At 39.1% G+C, this 18821-nt stretch overlaps 1 protein-coding gene across 4 annotated transcripts in view; it reads right to left on the bottom strand.

Annotated features, from left to right (window-relative positions):
- The window catches only part of tns2a (tensin 2a), a 71120-nt gene extending 52533 nt beyond the window's left edge, over nt 1-18587 (bottom strand). For 2 of the 4 annotated variants that reach the window (XM_088006894.1, XM_088006896.1), the window contains exon 1: nt 17095-18587. In XM_088006894.1, the coding sequence (XP_087863020.1) occupies nt 17095-17223 (129 nt within the window). In that variant the 5' untranslated portion in view covers nt 17224-18587. Of the gene's footprint in view, nt 1-5758; nt 6003-17094 lie in introns of those variants that run through there. The other 2 variants (XM_088006895.1, XM_088006897.1) reach the window with 2 other exon arrangements.
- Nucleotides 18588-18821: the final 234 nt, after the last annotated feature.

Here is an 18821-nt window from a genome sequence, read left to right as displayed (position 1 = left end):
TCAATTAAGGCTTCTTTCCTGACTAACTCCTAACCTAAATTGCACAACATTTAACAAAATCTGATTTGTACTATTTCCTTTGTCATACATTGGCTCCCTCAATTGACATTTAATTAAAAATAATGGCTGTCACATATGAAGTATAAAGTTGCTTCTTTTTTCGATAAACCCTATCTTCTGTTATCTAGCTGGCTTAGAAATGCTACTCCAGTCATAAATCTGGCACTGTATCTACAAAAAACAATAGATAAAACAAAGTGTTCTTTAGCCAGTCAGTGTTCTTATTAGTGAGTGAACAGAAATCCACCATTTTGCCTCTACACTGCAGCTCAACTCGCTCAATGAAAGCTACAACACTTTTCCATTGATTAATTTTGGCTGCTTGAAAATATTCTCATGGAATGTTTCAAAATGAGCAGCATGGCTATTAGACCAAACTAATACTTAATCCATCCAGTCTTGTTCTATTGGTGTAGAACAGCCAGAAAGAATACTTCTGAAACTATTACTGAATATAAAAGGTGTTCATCAAAACTGGAGAAAACTTTAGCATACACCATGAACGTCTTACAGGAAAGCAAACAAGTTTTATGCCTTTGATCTGTAGCCCTCTTCTTTAAAGAAATAAAAAACTTATGTAACATGTTTCATTTGAAAATGGTACCTTTAAGTGTTTATTCAGATATGTTTGTTAATTCCCATATTTTGTCTGTTCTTGAACTGCTCACTGGAAAGTTTCCCTTTTCTCTTAATGTGATTGAATGAGCAGCTGCCCGTCTCACGAAGTTGACCAATTGCGACAAACTAAGGCAAAGTAATGTAACCTTAGGGGGAGGGACCTTTATCAGGCAGGTTGATGAAAATAAGTTAACATTGAAAAAGATATGGGGTGTAATGGCGGCGCTTCACGGAAGATTCTTGTTGTAAGTTTGAGCTCTTAGTAACTGGTTTTAATGTTATTACTTTTTATGTTATGTTTTGCTAAACAGAAATTAGTGTAAGATGGAGAAAGAAATTATTCAATGACTGGCGCTGAAGTTTAATTGTGTCTGTATTCTGTTAGGAATGAAACATGGACGCTGTTCCTTTAGCTTGAGCGGAAGCGTTGTGCTCATAATGGCCTTATGTTTCTGCACCGAATTCTTGAGTAAGTGGAATTATTGCATTCACATTTATTTAGGTCTTTGTAATATGTGCTATGAGCTAATTTGGGATTTGTATACTATCTAAATAGTAGAGTTTGATGGGCTGCCAGGTACCGCTGCACCAGAAGCCTGGTAGACTTCACTCATTGCATGAGGTTCATCTCCATCCCATATGCAGACAACGGACTGAAGAAGCCTGAAACTTCATTGGTCTGGACAAAAGGGGGTTTGCGTCGGATCATCTATAATGACTGTGGGTTTCTAAGGTAACTGAGAGTACACATTAGGAAAACCACACCTATGAGCTCCAACAAGCGCGCAAATAAAGTAGTACAATCAGTTAGTCATAAAGGACTAAAAATCCCGGGGCACTGTTGATTTATAGTTCTTATAGGGAAATCGGAAGTGGCTGAATCAGTATCTGCAGGTCAGAGATTCTGAAGTGGCGATAAAAAATATGACCTCAAAACTTAAGAATAATTTGTTTTAAAGGTGCTCAACCGCCCAAAGTTATCCATTCTCAACCAGCCTCTAAGTTTATGCACTGCAACACGTCCGGCCATTCACTGACGTGTTTGTTGATTCTTGCAAGCTTGAATTCCACCCTCCATTGAGAGTCTTCCACCAGCATCTGTGTCCCTGCATCATTTGTTGGCATTACCTCTTGCGTGCGTATTAATAAATGGAAGTCAGCCTGCGTGCATGCGTGCGTGCGTGTGTGTGTGTGTGTGTTTGCATTTATCCAAAGGGTGGGACAGTTAGTGCGGGAAACAGAGACTGCCTGTTCCTGTAGTGAGGTCAGCATGTTGCCATGATCCACTTCCGCTCCCCCAGTAGGACTTCTGGTCCAAACACGGCTGGGACATACAGAGAATTTCTTATTACAGCAACACTGACACTTCATTCTGTATGCATATGATGTTAAATATAAATGTGCTAGGGTTAGAAATATTCCAGCTGTGCTATGATGTGTAGTAAGTATTTGACTTTACCCAGGGTAATGCCGTTGTCCGAACAATCTGAAATTCTTCTCTTAGCTTCTACTAAGTTTGAAGGAAATCCTCCTCATTCACGCCGTTTTAAAGCCACAGATGGGAGTGAATAGCCACTAGTGTTGACCTGCAACCAGAGTAACTGCATGTGCCTCCAGGGAACGTCAACCAGCCTCTGTTTCAGCTTCCTGGTTGGCAGTGACCAGAGGGTGTCCCAAGTAAACACAACCATCATGTGCCATCAAACCTCTCAGTTACACCCCGTAATTACAAATATAGACTACCGACTGTATGCCGAACACAAGCCTCGGCATTGTATTTCTGGTCACCAAGTATCTCCATGGGACCTGCTGCCCACAAGCCTGGCTGGAAGGTGACACGCTTCTTTGAATTTCCTGCCCAAGTTTTCTCAGAAAGTGGGACTTTTCCACCTCAAGGCCACTTTCCAATCTGATTAAAATGCGTGTTGACGTCCGTTCATCCACATGGGTTCACACGAAAGAAAAATGACCGAACTGCTATCAGAAAAGGAAAGGTTGGAGAGGTTGGACAATGTTATCTAGCTGTTAATCCGAATCTGTTTTTCCTCTTGTTGCAAGTAGGATGGAAGCCAAAATTTATTGGACATATTAGTAAAGCAGTCTGTCATTACTCGTTACAGTGGACCCCTGGTATTCGATAAGAGTAAGAGATCACAACCTCTTGAAATACTTGAGACCCGCCAATAAAAATACTTAGAACTGCCTACTTTAATGGTTTAAAAACAAAATGTACCTTAATATGCATTAAAAATACAGTAGAAGTCATTTTGGGACTACAACAGAAGCTAACATTCATAATCTTTCTATAGCTGCTTTTGGGGTAACAGTCAATCAGTGCCAAGGAAAGTGATTGGTGCTTCTGGATTTTCTGCTTTTATATACGGCAATCATTAGCATATCAGGTGGCTTTGTGCCTAGATATTTCAGCTTCTCGAGATGCATTTTGTTTTGAATATTGTAGATATGAGCTACTAAAAAATCTTTAAATAGCCAAAGTTGGAGTCACGTTCCACAGAGGAATACATAAATAGGTGATAAGTGAACCATGAAAAATCAGAGGTCTGCTGTGGTTCACTGTAGTTTTTTTAGGATCCCTATATTTTTTTTTTAATGTGCAAATTCTGTCTTTTAATCTTTTGGACAATTTTTAAATCTCTATTGTAAATCTACATCATCTTGTTGGGGTATGACAAGATCTTGCAATATTCAAACACCACAAAGTGAATTCTGTCTTTGCAGCATGCAGTTGCTTAATGCATTTGATGTCATTCTTTTATGAGGCTTGGGTGTGAAAGTGAGTGCTTAAATCTTGACAACCTGACATTATGTTTTGATGCTTTTTTTATATTGACAGTATAGAAATTCTTGAAACGACCTTGTGTTAACAGAATGGATTAAGGCCTAATTCATACCTCCAAGTCTGTGCTACTCTCTGCTCGACTGCTAAGCTTGTATGGCGTGAATTTTAAATTTAAATTTGCAGCTGTACCTGCCCACCAGGATCTGCTGAGACTCTTTTCATCCAACCCAGATGATTTTGACTACATTGGCTGTGCCAACTAAGGGAACACAACTCCCATTCATAGGGTGGCACCAAACAAACTAAATGGCAAATTGCTTGAAAACCAATTTTAATCAGTATGAACTGATTAAAGTTATTTGCTAGTAGCAGACACTAACTACATTTGAAATGTGCGCTATGAATATTTCATACTTGGATTAATATAACAGCAAAACCCTGGGCTGGCCATTGCCTTCCTAAGTTTTTCCTCTTGATTCTCCTGTGCGTTCAGTTCTCTGTCTCAGAGTTGTGAACATTGATGTTTCTATTCCACGTCATTTTAGTTGTAGTTTGTCAATGGCAGTGGAAGGTGTGAACAAAACCATTCAGTCCGTGTTAACCACACTTCCAAATATTGACCAATTAAAGTTGAAGCTAGAGGAGTGCTTAACCCTCCCGTGTTCTTAAGAGATGGGGTCATTTGAACTCTGCAACCTTTTTACTCTGTGCACAGTCTGGGGTGGCTGCTTATGAGTTTTCATTAAATGTGGTTTTGGGAACTGATGGTATGACGGGACAACCCCCTCCACTTTCCGCTGTCCAACTATGACATTTGCTGGGCTCTTCCTGAGCATTGCGCTAAGACCATGAGAGGGTTAAGACATTTTACTGCTGGCAAAGATGTTGTAGCCCTACTCACCACAGGGTTGTTTACAGCACACACAGTACCCGGCAAACTTAATCAAACAGGCATTACATATGTCACGGCGATAGGTTAGTGATTGGGTAAAATAAGATCCAGTTGTTAAAACTTCAAGAGAGTCTATTTCTCCAGCAAGTAATCACTTCTCAATAGCCGAGGATCCAGACCCACTGTACAAAATAAAGCATAGACCAAGGGACTGATTTTTACCAGGCAAGAAACAGTGTGATGTAACCTCTCCATCTATATAATTCGGAAGACTGAAAGGTACCGTTTTCTCCACTGTTATAGAGAATTAGCAAATAGAAACTGTGCTCAATTCAGATCTGTCTAGGAAGCTTTACAAAAACTGAGATCAGAAATCTGCAAAAAATATTTTTCAGTGCATCACTTTTTTTTTTAAATAAATGAAGTTAAATAAATGAGTCAAAATCTAATTTCCTTGTGTTTAACTTTAAAAATCAATACTTGCAGCAAAGACACAAACACACAAAACTTGTGTTGTTGCTCTTGGGAAACCTTTGCACCATAGCTGTACATGCAAACACACGGAGTGTTGTCACAATTGAGCACCAACCTAGAGTAATGCTGTAATGCTGGCCTGTCTTTTAAAAATGACCCTCTAATTACTTTAACTCATCTGTGAATACACATGATTGGTCAAATTAGCTACAAATCAAAGACTTAACTCCTCCAACTTCATTATATAATGGTCACCCTGGTAATGACGAGAAACCTGCCTTCTATCCAAGTAGTGCAGCTGTTGCCCTTGGAAAGGAAATGTTGACCCAGATGGAAAAACATAATTTAAAAGAAGAAATCATTAGAAAGCTACACCCAAATTTTACACTTTCAGAATAATCAGAACCAACTAGTTTGCCTTTGAAATAACCAGTTTCACAAATATTTCCAGTGTAGTCTTAAAATTGCTCATGAGCAATAGCTGAAACATTGTGAGTGTGTGTGAGAATGTTGAACATGTCACATGACCCTCTGTTCATAACGTCTAATGTCAGCTTAATGAAGTGCGACACTTTGAGCAAGTTCCCAGAGAGGGACGGCAAGAAGTCAATGCTTCTCCTATACAAACACAATGAGAGAGAGGAAAAGACGAGGTAAAACATCTGTAAATGGAAAAATCCAATCTAGAATTTGGTATGCAGATCAAGTTTTAACCCCCTAAAATCCTGAATGATAGTTTTGTAAAACCACTAAAGAGCCCAACTCTGAATAAGCACTGCTGCACATGAAAACTCCTCATCATACATCCGTCTTCCACTCTGTGAACACGCACTCAGACATACAAGTCAGTCATAGATAACTTAAAACCAAACCCTCAAACTTCCCGACTTGTCTGACCCCTCTCCCAATCTTACCTTGTTCATTTTCCCGCTCATCATGTCCCCTAGTTTCAGACGCAGCGCCTCATTCCCAGTGAAGCCATCTGTTACATGCTCTGCTACAGACTGTGTGAGGTAACTTGTTTTCTTTGCTCTGGTCCTCCCTGGGATCTGGGACTGCGAGGTGGAGCTAAATCCATGTGTGGAGTACTATTACTGTGAGCTAAAAGCCTGATTGGTCGCTTCCAGGAGGGGAGCGTTAGGGCCTGGATTTCAGATTGGCTGAATTGTCCAATAATATAGTCAGCGGAGAAACTTCTTAGTTTCAAGCCTTCAAGCCCTGTTTTAGTGCTTGAAAGGGTGATTTTTATTCATAATATTTTGTTATTATAATTGAAACCTATTTAACTCACAACTTTGACTTTTAGACACACGGATGCCATGTTTATAAGATAAATTATTAAAATCTTTTGGTAAAAATAGGAAAAAAAACACATAATAAAATCAAGATTTTCTGCCTCGTTCCTACGACAGCATTGGGGCCATTGTAGATAAACAAAGGAATATATTTCTGCCAAAAAACTCAGAAATTTTGAGATCAATCTCAGGTAATTTCTAGAAAAAATGAAAATTTGAGTGTCAAAAGTTTCAAATTTTGAAACTCAGAAATGTCTGTTTTTCTTTTTTCTAGAATATTTCTGAGATTATTCTAAAAATTTCACAATTTTTCTGTCGAAAATTTACTCATGATTTTTTATTCTATCTGCAATGTCCCTAATATGCCTTCACATGTTACAGACAGTGGCTAAAGGTGGTTCTAGACTTGCAAGACTTCTTATGTGGAAAGTATTTTGTAACAAAAGCAGCTAATTACAAAGTTGGAAACATCTCAACTTTTCATTTGGTTTCATTTTGGTGCAAATACGGCCCATATTTCAAAACAAAAGGTGAGGATGCTAGTACTGGTGTTGCCTAACCCTGCTTACTGCTCTGCCTCTAGTGGCGCCCTTACCACGATAGCCGAAAGTGACATAACAGAAGGAGAACGTCACAGCCTACGCAGATAAAAACAACCTGCACATACAGAAAGTTTTAACTATTTATGAACATATTGAACACTTTTGAGCTCAGCAGTCAAACGGCAGCTGTTTGGTTAGGCTTTCTTCCAATTATGTAGGCCCCTGGGATGCAAAAACTCTTATGTTCTTTTTTGAGGCATAGCTTTGTCTTTGCATTTAGAGACTCATTAAGGTAACCAAATTTTTGCCTCAAATAATGTTTTTTTTGCCATTTAAAAGAACCTTGAAGATGCACTTTAAAGAAGATTTAGCTATATTCATCCTTACTTGTATTAAGAGACTGATAGTTAAATCACCGTAGAACAGTTTATGTAATGATAAACAGCTTGTAACACTGAATGCACTAAAATAGCAAAGTTCCAGTCAACAGTTTAAATTAGATACTTAAAAATATATTTTAAAAATTTGTTTTAGTGATGTGGTACTTTATTTAACCAGACAGAAACTTCTCATATATGCATTTGTCTTCTGAAAAACTTTACAGCTGTATATTTAAAAAATAGTATTTCACTTTTTCACTTTGTGGTCACATCTCCTTCTGATAACTGATAACTTTTTTGCAAATGAATGGTTTAAGTCTAAGTCATATGCCGTCTGCTTTTCACAGTGAGGATTATTGTGACTACATGTTCAATATATTGCATCTTCATTTTAATTATCAGCTTAACAATATCAATTTTATGGAGCATTAGAGATCTAAACTTTGAGAAAATCTCTCTTTATCCAACTCTATTTTTATTATTATTTTTTGCTCTGTAAAAAGTTCTCTGTAGTCTGTTCTATGCATAAACATCCCAGCAGAGGCAGCAATGCTTCACTGTGGGTCAGTAGCATGTCCTAGTGGTGAAATAGAAAATTGCAACTGAAAAAAAATTAACAATTTATCACATTTATCCAGTTTTTAATTAGAGCTTCTCTGCATCCAAGAGCTTGAACTCTTTAACTGAATCTTGTAAACTGTGACTTTAGATTGCAGTGTTTGAAAACTGAACTAATCTTTCCAAGTTTTATTTCTGCAATAGTAAAAGCATTTATTTTTTAATGCATAGTTCAATATAATTAAAGCTAAAAAAGTGCTGATAGTCAACATTACCTTATACTCATGGATGAATGCACATACATTCCTTTCAAGTTGCCCGTCTCTAACTTTAAGCTCTTAATATTCTCCAGTCTGAGACTTTTGTCTGCTGCTATAGTCTCTTAGTCACTTCCATATGTGTTGCACTCATGAGAAGGCTGCACAGTATAGTAGTGCCAAATGGAAGTTTGAGTTATGACATGTGTAGTAAGACCCCCCGACCCCCACTTACCAAAAAGCATGTGCAGTAATGCACTCTGTTCTTTCTTCTCAAAGATTTCCAGTTCATGACTGAAAAATGGAGACCTACAGAGCCCTGTTAAAGGTTTCATATGCCTTAAACTTCTACACATTCCTTCATATCAAAAGCACAAGCTTTAATGTATATTATTGGGATTTTATGTATGAGAAGGACACAGAGTAACACTTAAATGTGCAACAGGAAAAAAATATTTTGCAAGTATATATACTGGAAGTGTGGTGGACATTTGCATTAAGCCCCCTTTATTTTGATACCATAAAAAAATCCAATGCAATCACTGGTCGTTGTTTGTCAAATAGGCCTCAGATGTTTGTTAATGAGATCGAAAAGTAACGAAGATGGAAGAACACAACAACAGACAGGTCATGGAGGAAGTTGTGGAGAAGATTAAAGCATATCTGGATTCTTAAAATAATGTCCAAACCTACATGGCCCTGTGTAAAAAAATAAATAAATAAGTAAAATGAAATCAAATTTTAAAAACGTGATTGCCCCCTAACCCTAATAACTTGTTGGGACACCCTTAACAGCAACAACTGCCATCAAGCATGTGCAATAACTTGCAGTCTTTTCAAGCTGTGGAGGAATTTTGGCTCAGTCATCTTTGCAGAATTGTTGTAGTTCATCCACATTGGATGATTTAACATGAACAGCATTTTTAATCTCATGCCACAGCATCTTGATAGAATTCAGGTCAAGACTTTGACTATGCCACGCCAAAGTCTATATTTAGTTTTTCTTACTTGTGTATTCTGGATAATTGACCTGCTTCGGAATGCAAGTTGGTTCAACTCTTTCAGAATGTTTTGGTGGAATTCATGGTTCTATTGATCACAGCATGACTTCCAGGTCCTGAAGCAGTAAAGCAGCCCAGACCACCACACTACCACCACCATGTTTTACTGTTGGTATATGTTTTTTCCAGTGTTACTGTTATGCCAAATGGGACACAAACCTTCCAAAGAGTTCAGATTTTGTCTTGTCAGTCCACAGAATGTTTCCACACCACCGTATCCCTCCAGCACTATGGTGTAAGAAATATTTCTGTATTTGAAAAACAGTAAAATTGACGGGAAAAATTCATAAACTATGAAAAGATTTAAAAACGTTCATTTGATGTGAAATGGTAATTTGCACATATCACATTTGTACATTTACTTTATAGGTAAAACATTTTCCTTTCTTAACTAAATTCTGCTATCACAATGCCATCTAACCATAAAAGGAAAAAGATGTTTACTGTGGAATCTACTTTTTTCTTTACAGTATGCTTTGTTGGTCAGCCACACTGAATCCCCATAAAATGCATTTCAAATTGTGGCTCTATTGTGGCAGAATGTGTATAAAGTTCAGTTGGTATGCATGAACAGAAATAACCAGAGAGGAGGAGTGGATAAAGAGGTGAAAAAAGGTGGACTAACAACATACGAGGGGATCAAGTGAGACAGGAAGTCGGTGCTTGGTCTGGAATGAGGGGTTAACTTGTGGGTAAAGTGGGGGAGGGTCATTCTGGAAGAAAGTTGTGGTTACTGTGTATGGAACTGAGTCCAAGGTAATAAATTTAGACATTTCATACTCTTTTGGTAAACACCGAGACTGAATCATGAATCTAAATGTCACTGCACAGCAAATGGTCCCAGCTGACAACAAACTGAGGTATTCCGTGTTGCTTGACAAATTACAGGGAACAACAGGTGGTCTTCTGCTCTGTCTGCAAGACGGAATTTACTGTCCAGAGGAAAAGGAAGGCCTTGGACCCCTCTTGGAGGTAAATTTGAAAGAGTTGGACAGAGAAGGAACCCCTGGCCAAGAGGAAATGAGGCTGGAAAGGGTGGGTCAAGATGGGGGCAGGGGGCTTTGTAGCTTGACAATGATGGATTGTACAAGACAGCACTAAGCCAAAACCTGATCAGGTACAGCTGTTTAAATGTGCAAAAAACCTGGGGAAGAGCACATGAGATACAGAAAGGAAAGGATACAACTGAGCACTTGTTCGCATTTGATAAAATCCTCTCTGTGAAGACCTCAGTGGGTCCAGCTCAACATTTTTGCGTGTCAGAGAAGAAAATATTTTGGTGCATAGTTTCCCGGGAGAGGGTGTTTCTTTTCAGGGCGGCGCTGGGATTTGTTGGAGACGTACTGAGGGAGGAAATGGTTTGTGTCTTTCCCCCTCTTTTCCCTCGATCAGCTTTCATCTGTGTGACTGCTACATGAAAACAAGCAGCATTCCTCAAATCCATCTTGGAGTTTGGGACAGATCTTTGTTTGCAAGCCACAGGAATCCAGTCTACGACAGTCTTCCAAAGGCATGGGCTTTATTGGGGGAATTTACTTCCTTTTTTCTTCCCCACACATCAAGGAGTGTCAGGGTTGCATCTATTTTCATTCTGTTAAGTTCTTTGCCGTTCTTAGGGGACGAGGCGTGTGTCTGTATTTAAGTCTCACTGGTCACTGTTCCTTCCTCTGACGGGTGTGTGTTTGCTGTGAATGCTTGTGGCTAAAGGCACCTATATTGGTCATCTAAACTTAATCTTGAAAATAAATTACAGGAAAACAAAAAATATATAAAACTCCTGACACAAAGCCAAGTTTCTATATGACTTGAAAGTTAACAGCATGTGCAAGTAAAGGCAAAAGAGTATGTGTGCAGTTTTAAGTTCTTGCTTACTAGAAGAATCAACAAATATTTTATGTCCAAATGTCACCCTATTTCAGATTATGAAATTTGAGTGTTTTTCTGATGCAAAAAGAGCCTTTTGAGTCATCTCATCAAATACATAATGATCACGACATGACCAAAAAAGGTCTTTCTAATGAGAATGTATCAAATGCATTCATTTACTGGTAATACTGAAAACTTTTGTCATAAGTTTTCAATATGGATAACAAATATCATCCATGCAGAAAATATGGATCTGCTTGTAAGCAACAATAAGGAGCGTAAAACATTTTGAACCAAAGGTAGTCAACAATTTGAATCTTAGCTTCACAAGATGGACCAACCCAAAGTCAGTAGCCAGACCATTGAGGTGTTATCTGTGAGCATAACCTTTATTAAAAAATGCTGTTGTTTACTATGTTTCCTTTTGTCATCTGTCGGTACAAAACATCTGCTGATCTCCACAGATATGATTGTGCTAAAATGGAAACTTCTCTCTGCCAATGAACCTTATGTATTTCACTTAACTGCAATAGAAACACTCTTTGAATTACACAAGTTGTGTGATCAACAGTCAGCTAATACTACAGGAGAAAACCTCAAAGAAGACGACAGGAAGGAGTAGGATGATTTTTTTTTTCTTACAACAGTGTTCAGCTGGCTTTACCAGAGCTCTCACAGCGTCACACAATTCATAAAAAGTTGTTTTTCCAAAGTATTGAATCCATCGCTTTTCTGTAAAATTGCCGGCTACAATTTCCCCAAAATGACGCAAGTGTAGCCACTGCCAAGTACAAAGGGTTTGTCGCTCCAACGTCTGAATAAGATGCCGACATCTCCGCTGATGGTTGATAGATGAGCGCTAACGCCATGGCTGAATTGTGAATATTTCTCATGTAGCTGTTTACATCCATCACTGCCAGGATTTTTAATGACTTATCAAGTGAACGAACCTATTCACTTGTGATTTAAATTTATTTATTTTTTAATTTAATGGAAACACTGCAATTGCAATAAAGGATATAAATCTTTTATTGCAGTAGTTATTTTTCTACTGCAAAATAAATCAGTAGAAATTACAGTTTTAAATGCTGAAATATTTAAAATAAAATCAATAGATATTTTTCAGGATTAATTAAAGTTCAACATACAAATATTAAGAATTGAATGGTGTTTCAAACAAACTCAGTCTGTTAGGCATTAGTCTGAATTGCTCAGGCTTAGAACCATGATGAAAACATTTTCAGAATATTCCATTCAAGTGTCTCTGAAATTTAAATTAAATTTCCAGAACCAACACTTAAAAATTCCTGACTTCAAGGAACATTGTGACTTTAGGAAGTTCTAACCTCCTGCCAACATACATATCTACACTAGGGAAACTGACAACTCTCCTAGTTGGTGTTACTGTGAAAGCTTTAGAACAAAGCTGCAGGCACACTGCTCTCCTTCCTCTGCCAAATGAAGTTGTCAGACTAACTCCTGTATTTATGTTTGACTTGCATGCGAGTCCGCTAATGACTCTCAGACTTGTGCCCTTTGGAGCACAAGTCAGATGTCTGCTTGCCTGTAAAAATCTAACTCTCATATCAACAGAGATGAGTTAATAAAAAGAAGTCATAGCTAGTGAGTGTTGAGGACGAAGCCCAAAATGTGACTGTTTTCAACCTTTTTTCCAAAACTCAAAACATTTAGACCCGAACATGTATCCCCTCTGATCTATGACTCAATCACCTGAGCAGAGCATGTGGACCTTATTTATTTATTTTTTTAAAGGGGTTATATGTTGTCCAGGCACATTGTGTCATTTTATAGCACAATCAAGAAACTGTTACCTTCAGTTGCTGTGTGTATCAAATATGGCTTAAAATACATTTTACTTCCTAATTTTACTCCCTGAAATTAGGCCTCTGTCTCTTTCAAAACTGATACCTCTGTAACTCTGCCTTCAGGAAGTCATCACGTCATTCCTTTATTAACCCTTTCACAACATTTTTAACTGATTATACCACATAATGAGCTCAGATAGTGTGCAGTTCTACCAGATGTTAGCTAATTACTTCTGACTAGTCTGAAGGAGCTGAGTGAGGGAGACATGGGGGAGAGCTGCTGTGTGAGTTGGAAGCTTTGAAACTTGGAAATTGCAGCTCCGAGGAGGAACGTCATACTCAAAGGTGGAGCTAGGTCCCCCAAGGAATCAAGATAATACTCTTGGTATGTTTTTGGTGACAGAATGATATTATTACAAGCTGTAAAGCTCCAAGTCGCTTTTGCAGAATACTGCCCCTTTAAAGGTATTGACTCTTGCTGCCATGTGGTGTTCTGATCCAGAATCCAGCTGTAAAAATGTTTTATTTTTTTTTTTACTGACACACTGCTACACAAGAGTCCTGGCATAAGGAAGCGTAATTGTTGAAAAGAATCCCATTATGAGTTTTCTGATACTACTACTCACTGGATCTTTAATTATTTCTTCCTGAGGCCTTGTAAAAATAAATAAGAATTTAATGTGAGGAACCTATTTATATTCTGAGAAGCGTCTCTTTCCCAATATTGTTGCCATGTCTTCAGTTCTTTATGCAATCATGTTGAGAAATGTTTTTTTTCTTGTTAGTCCAGAAAGATCTTGGTTTGGTCTACAAATATATACATGTGGTTCATGCCAGAAAAATACAAACAAATCATCAAGTTCACGTTTCTGAGCAGCAATATACCTCACGCGTCTTCGAAAACATCAACAAATTATGACTTTAAAAGGATGCATCATTAGAAAAACGACCATAAATAGATACATGTTTGTCTCCTCTTGCTCAGGATAATTTGGATCCGACCAGTTCCCACACCCCTAGTCATCCGGGTCAGTCACCACAGGATGACGTAGTCCAGAAAGCTTCACATTCCCACGCTGCTCTGCATGTGATACAGAGCCACTGGGACCAAATACACACACAGGCACACACACCCATACATGTAGAATGTTCATAGAACACGATGAAATGGAGCCACGCTCCAGAGCATTGTGACTGTGGGTCAGAGGTCGGGGTTCTGAGTGTTCTTCTGGTGGCTCCAGGGCAGGCGGCCGGCCTGCCTGTGTTTACATGACGATAGCTTCGCGGCATCGCTATGGTCGCCACAACAGAGCCATTGTAGCTGCGCAGATGTGCTATGATGCCATTCTCACATTACTTGGAAAGGGAATTTTGTATTTTGGAATCTAATCCTTTCCTGTACTCAAATCTTTCAATTTATAGTTTAGTTTTCCTTCTCTCTATAGTTTGAGGTTGCAGAGGAGGTCTGCAGTCTATTACAAAAACAATCGGGTCAAAGGTGGGAAGCACACCACCAGCACATTAAAGCTACAGTATGTAACTTTTATAAAAACAGTTATTTACATATTTGTTAAAGCTGTCACTATGCTGTGACAGTGTAGTGTGAGATGATCTGTGAACAGATCAATCTCCTCCACTTACTCCATGAGCTGCTACAGTTGACTGAAGAAAAGCAAGACTTCTGGTTAAAAATAACCAATCAGAGCCAGGAGCTGGGTCTTAGTGTTGTCAATCAACATCATGTACTTTGTGCTAAATGTGCTAATGGTGAAGAAACAACTTGCAGTGACAGAGAAGCAGTTTATCCGCCGTCATCAGTGGGCAAGGTATCTAGTTTGAGCATCCACAACAAGCTCTGCTAGCTGCAGTGTATCAAAGAGCAAGAATAGGATCTCCTTAAAGAGGCCCTAATTCAAGACAGCAAATTGCAAAGTCAAATTTCTTTTTAAATTAAGTAGTGTTTGGCATATACAGCATTTTTACAACAACTGCAGGTAACTGTTTCTTGATTATGCTATAAAATGACATGATGTGCATGAAAAATACTTAATATTGCCCCTTTTAAAGATTACAAAGCAGGAGCGAAGACTACAGCCTGGTGTGAGATGATTAGTGAATTGAAATCCATTTAGAGGTCATTAGCAAACTAAAACCAGATGAGACATGGCAAGTAAAACTGAAGAGTACTTTAAAAGATAATTACTAATCTACAACCAGATGTGAGATGATTAGTGAACTCAAACCAGGTGGGACATAGCTAAAATAGGACTAGATATGAGATCATTGGCATTTTTAGCTCATATTTTATTAACTCATTTAATTGAGTCAAATCCTTTAATTACTTTTTCTGTTGCTGTGTTTGTAATATTTTGTTTTTATCAAACATGTCTCTGTCTTGTAAATGTGATCGTAGATCTCAATGAGACAACCCCGCATAAATAAAGGTTAAATAAAAAAAAAGACTGTTTAGAACCAAATGAAACAATTTTTAGTATCGAACAGTGTAACAGAGAACATCTTGAACTAGTATCAGGTGGGAGATGATTATCAAAATAATGTCAAGTAGGAATACAGTAGAAACGAAATTTGGCCTACGATAGAGCTCTGCAGTCTACTGGCTAACCGCGGTAATGTTTGTTGATGACGTAGCCATCTGGAATCAAAACAGAGCATGCAGGAAGCAGCATGGCTGAGAGTACAAGGGAAGAGCACATTAAAAAGGCAGATGCGAAAACATCAATTATCTGGACCTGGTTCGTGTTTAACTCCTGCAGTTTTAGCACGATGCTCAGGAGGAGTGCTGCATATGCCACGGTCAGACGGCGGGGAAGCGATTTGTAAAAACACACACAGGATTGGTGCATTCTCTGCCGGGACATGCACAAGTTTAGACCACAGGAGGGTTAAACAGTCAGACCAGGAGCAGTAAAATTTAATTTGCAAAGTGTGTGAAAGAGAGAAAATACAAGCAATTTGCTTTACCACCTTATAACGATATATGTAGTCAACTGAATAGCAGCAATGCTGCTAACTACAAGTTCCAGTCACAATACCGGGAATAAAAAGCAGGATTTAATGTAGACATCCATTACATTAAGGTTATTGTGTTCTATATAGAGATTTTTTTTATTTCTTTATTTAACTTTTATTAAACCACTTCATCATTGTTATGCTGCTGCCCAAGATTGCCAGGTCTCACTTAAAATTTTATTTCTTTTTAAGGAAGACTTGGTAATGATAGGAAGCAGCATAAAACAAAAGTTACAAACAAATAACATAGATGAAAATAAGTGTTAATACAAATGTATACATTACTCTCAATTAGTATGGGATTTTGTTTCCCTTTCTATTGTAAGATACCGTATTTTTCAGACTATAAGCTGCTACTTTTTTCCCCACACTTTGAACCATGCGGCTTATAGCCAGGGGCGGCTTTTCTGCTGATTTTTCTTCAACCACCAGGGGGCTCTTTAGCAGGAAATGAATCATTGGAAGTCAAAATTGAAAATAAAAGAAGAAAGTGCTAATTTTCATTTAGAACAGCAAGCACAGCTAGCAGCAAGCACAATGGAAAAATCTCTTCAAACTCATACCCCCTCATTATGGAAACAACATGCAGAAAAAGATGCAGCTTTTAAGCTGAGGAGTATCGATCTGGCAGTACAGGAGGGAAATGGAGCCACTGCACGTAAGCTCGGCGTGAACGAATCCATAGTTCGGCGTTGAAGACGCAGGGCTGCGTCCTGCGTCCTGCGTCCTTAATAGCAGATTTATTAAGGATGCAGCCCTTTGCTGTGTCCTTGTGGAAAACCAGAGATACCAGCTTATAGCCCGGTGCAGCTAATATATGCGTTTCCAGTTTTTTTTTTTTTTTTTTTCCAAAAAGTTGTAGGTGCGGCTTATAGTAAGGTGCGCTTTATCGTCCAAAATATACGGTATATACAAATCGTATTGTGATACACATTGTTACCGCTACCCATTATAATATATATAGTGATATGAATTCTATGCCATATTGCACATCCCTAATGCCAAGTGTGAGAGAGTTATTTATTTCAGGTGCGAAATAAGTAAATGAGAACCAGGTGTGAGACAAAAACAGAAGAAATTACAACCAGAAAACAAACTTGTGGACAGAAACTGGATACATCACAGTATTAGCCCTAAAATATAAACCTTCAAGATGATCCTAATAACAGATACAGAACCATACAACTGCAGTCATATATTGAGCAATAACAATCCCAGAGATTTTGACAATATCTACACAATATCCTCAGGATTCCTCAGCCATGTGCTACAAATGGTAGAAATAACATGCTTTTTCAAGTCTAAAGTCAGAGTGTAAGCAAATCTCAAAAGTACTGTAGCATGTGAGGCCTTATGGTGCAAAACATAAACAGCCATGTGAAGATCTAAATAAAGTCTCATCCCACACACACACACCTAGTTCACATGTACCAACCTTAGCGAGCCTCATCCTACTGCTGTCACTCCTCTCCAGACTCCTTCTCTTCAGAGACGAACTTTGGACCACTGGCACCGGTTGCACCTCTCCTTCCCCACACCAGTCTGAGCTCAGGACACAACCCATATAGGTGGTCGGGTCTCTTCTCTCCGTCCGTTCACCCTGCGAGTCTTCTTCTCCACCTCCGTCCTCCTGGGCAGCTGTTTTTGTCAGCTGGAGAGGAGGAGACCGAGGCCCTTCCCCTTTTCCTGGCTCTCGTTCTAGAGTATACACTTTCTCTGCCCTTCTCTACAACTTTTATCAAAACACGCTCTTTTAAAAATACCTCGCTGCTTGCTACCTCAAGAATCCCCCAACTTTGTATTGTAAAACACGACTTTTGTTGATTGGCCCCCTCCTTTTCTCCCTACATCCCTGGTTCCTCTTTCAAAGCATCAAAACTCAGATTCATGTCCTCATCCTGCGCTTCCTTCATCTCCGTCTCCTTTCCCGGTGCCCCCATCCCGAAGACAACGTGCGTCTCTCCTTTTCCCCCCTCCGTCTCGCTCTCCTCCTGCGTCTGCCCCTTCTGCTACGGTTGCCTCACTCTTACATATACAATTACTTCTCTGTTCTTACCTCCCCACCCATCTCTCCTCCTCAGCTCCCCTCCGTTTCCTGCTCCCAGATACAGGCAGTCACTCCTTAGCCCCAGCAACAACACATTGTTGGTATTGTGCGGGGGACGACCAAGAAAAACTCGGCAGCTGTTGGGATGCTGCGGGAGGATCCAGTGACTCAGGGTGGACTGAGGGCCTCTCTTGTTTACCCTGCAGTGGTCTCTTTGTTGCAGACAGAAAATGACTTTCTTGTCCCAAAGATTACCCACCTATTCAGTGAAATAACGTACATGTTATAAGATGGGGATGCCATGTGTGCATTTGACTTTTTCTTTTTTTTTTTTTTTTTTTTTGAAAAGGTAGGCATGTTCATTAAAATTACGTAAGGGTGAAAATTGTTTTTGCTCCTCACAAGCTCTTTTCTGTTGTTTATTGCTTTTCCCTCGAGTGTTTTGGCTAGTACGCAAGAGCTTGTAAGGCTTGGAAGTAGGAGACTGTACCCCTTAAAAGGCAAATTCTTGATGATCCTCCAAAATCCTCCTCCTTTTCCTCCTCCTCTTTCTCATAACTTTGGATTGACTTTCTAGATCTCCCCTGTTTCTCCCCTGTTGTTTTCCTTTCGCTCAGTGGCCCCCCCATGCTTTTCTTTACTGCGTTCAGACTAAACACCAAGGCACGCTCACCTAAAGTCAGCCCATCATATCCCCTTTACATTGCATCTTGTATCCATACACTGGGCCATCCTTTGGTTGACACACTTATTTTGCTTTCCTTCAATCCCTCATTTTTCTGTGCATTTCGATTTCAGACATGAGCTCAGGCTGCAGACGGTGTTTACAACAAGCCCCCTCCTGGTTTTACTTGCCATGAAATTAACTCCTTCTAATCATCTCCTGCCAGTTTTAAAAGGATTTTCCCCAACTTACACATGGTGGTAGACGCAGCTTTAAATATAAAAATAAACCCTTAAACAAAGCTTAAGAAAATGTTCCTCATGATATTCCATGGGAAGCAACGTCATGAACAACATGTAGTTGTGAATGAGTCTCTTGCGTCACCCTGGCTGGATGTGTTACCACTCTTATCAAGAATGAAAGAGGTCATTTGATTGGTGTCCAGGCTAAG

This window comes from Poecilia mexicana, unplaced genomic scaffold, assembly GCF_051168715.1.
Source record: "Poecilia mexicana isolate PSO_F unplaced genomic scaffold, ASM5116871v1 scaffold_7, whole genome shotgun sequence".
Taxonomy (NCBI): Eukaryota; Metazoa; Chordata; class Actinopteri; order Cyprinodontiformes; family Poeciliidae; genus Poecilia; species Poecilia mexicana.
The sequence above is the reverse complement of the archived record's forward strand: the minus strand, read 5'-3'. Positions and strand labels throughout refer to the sequence as shown.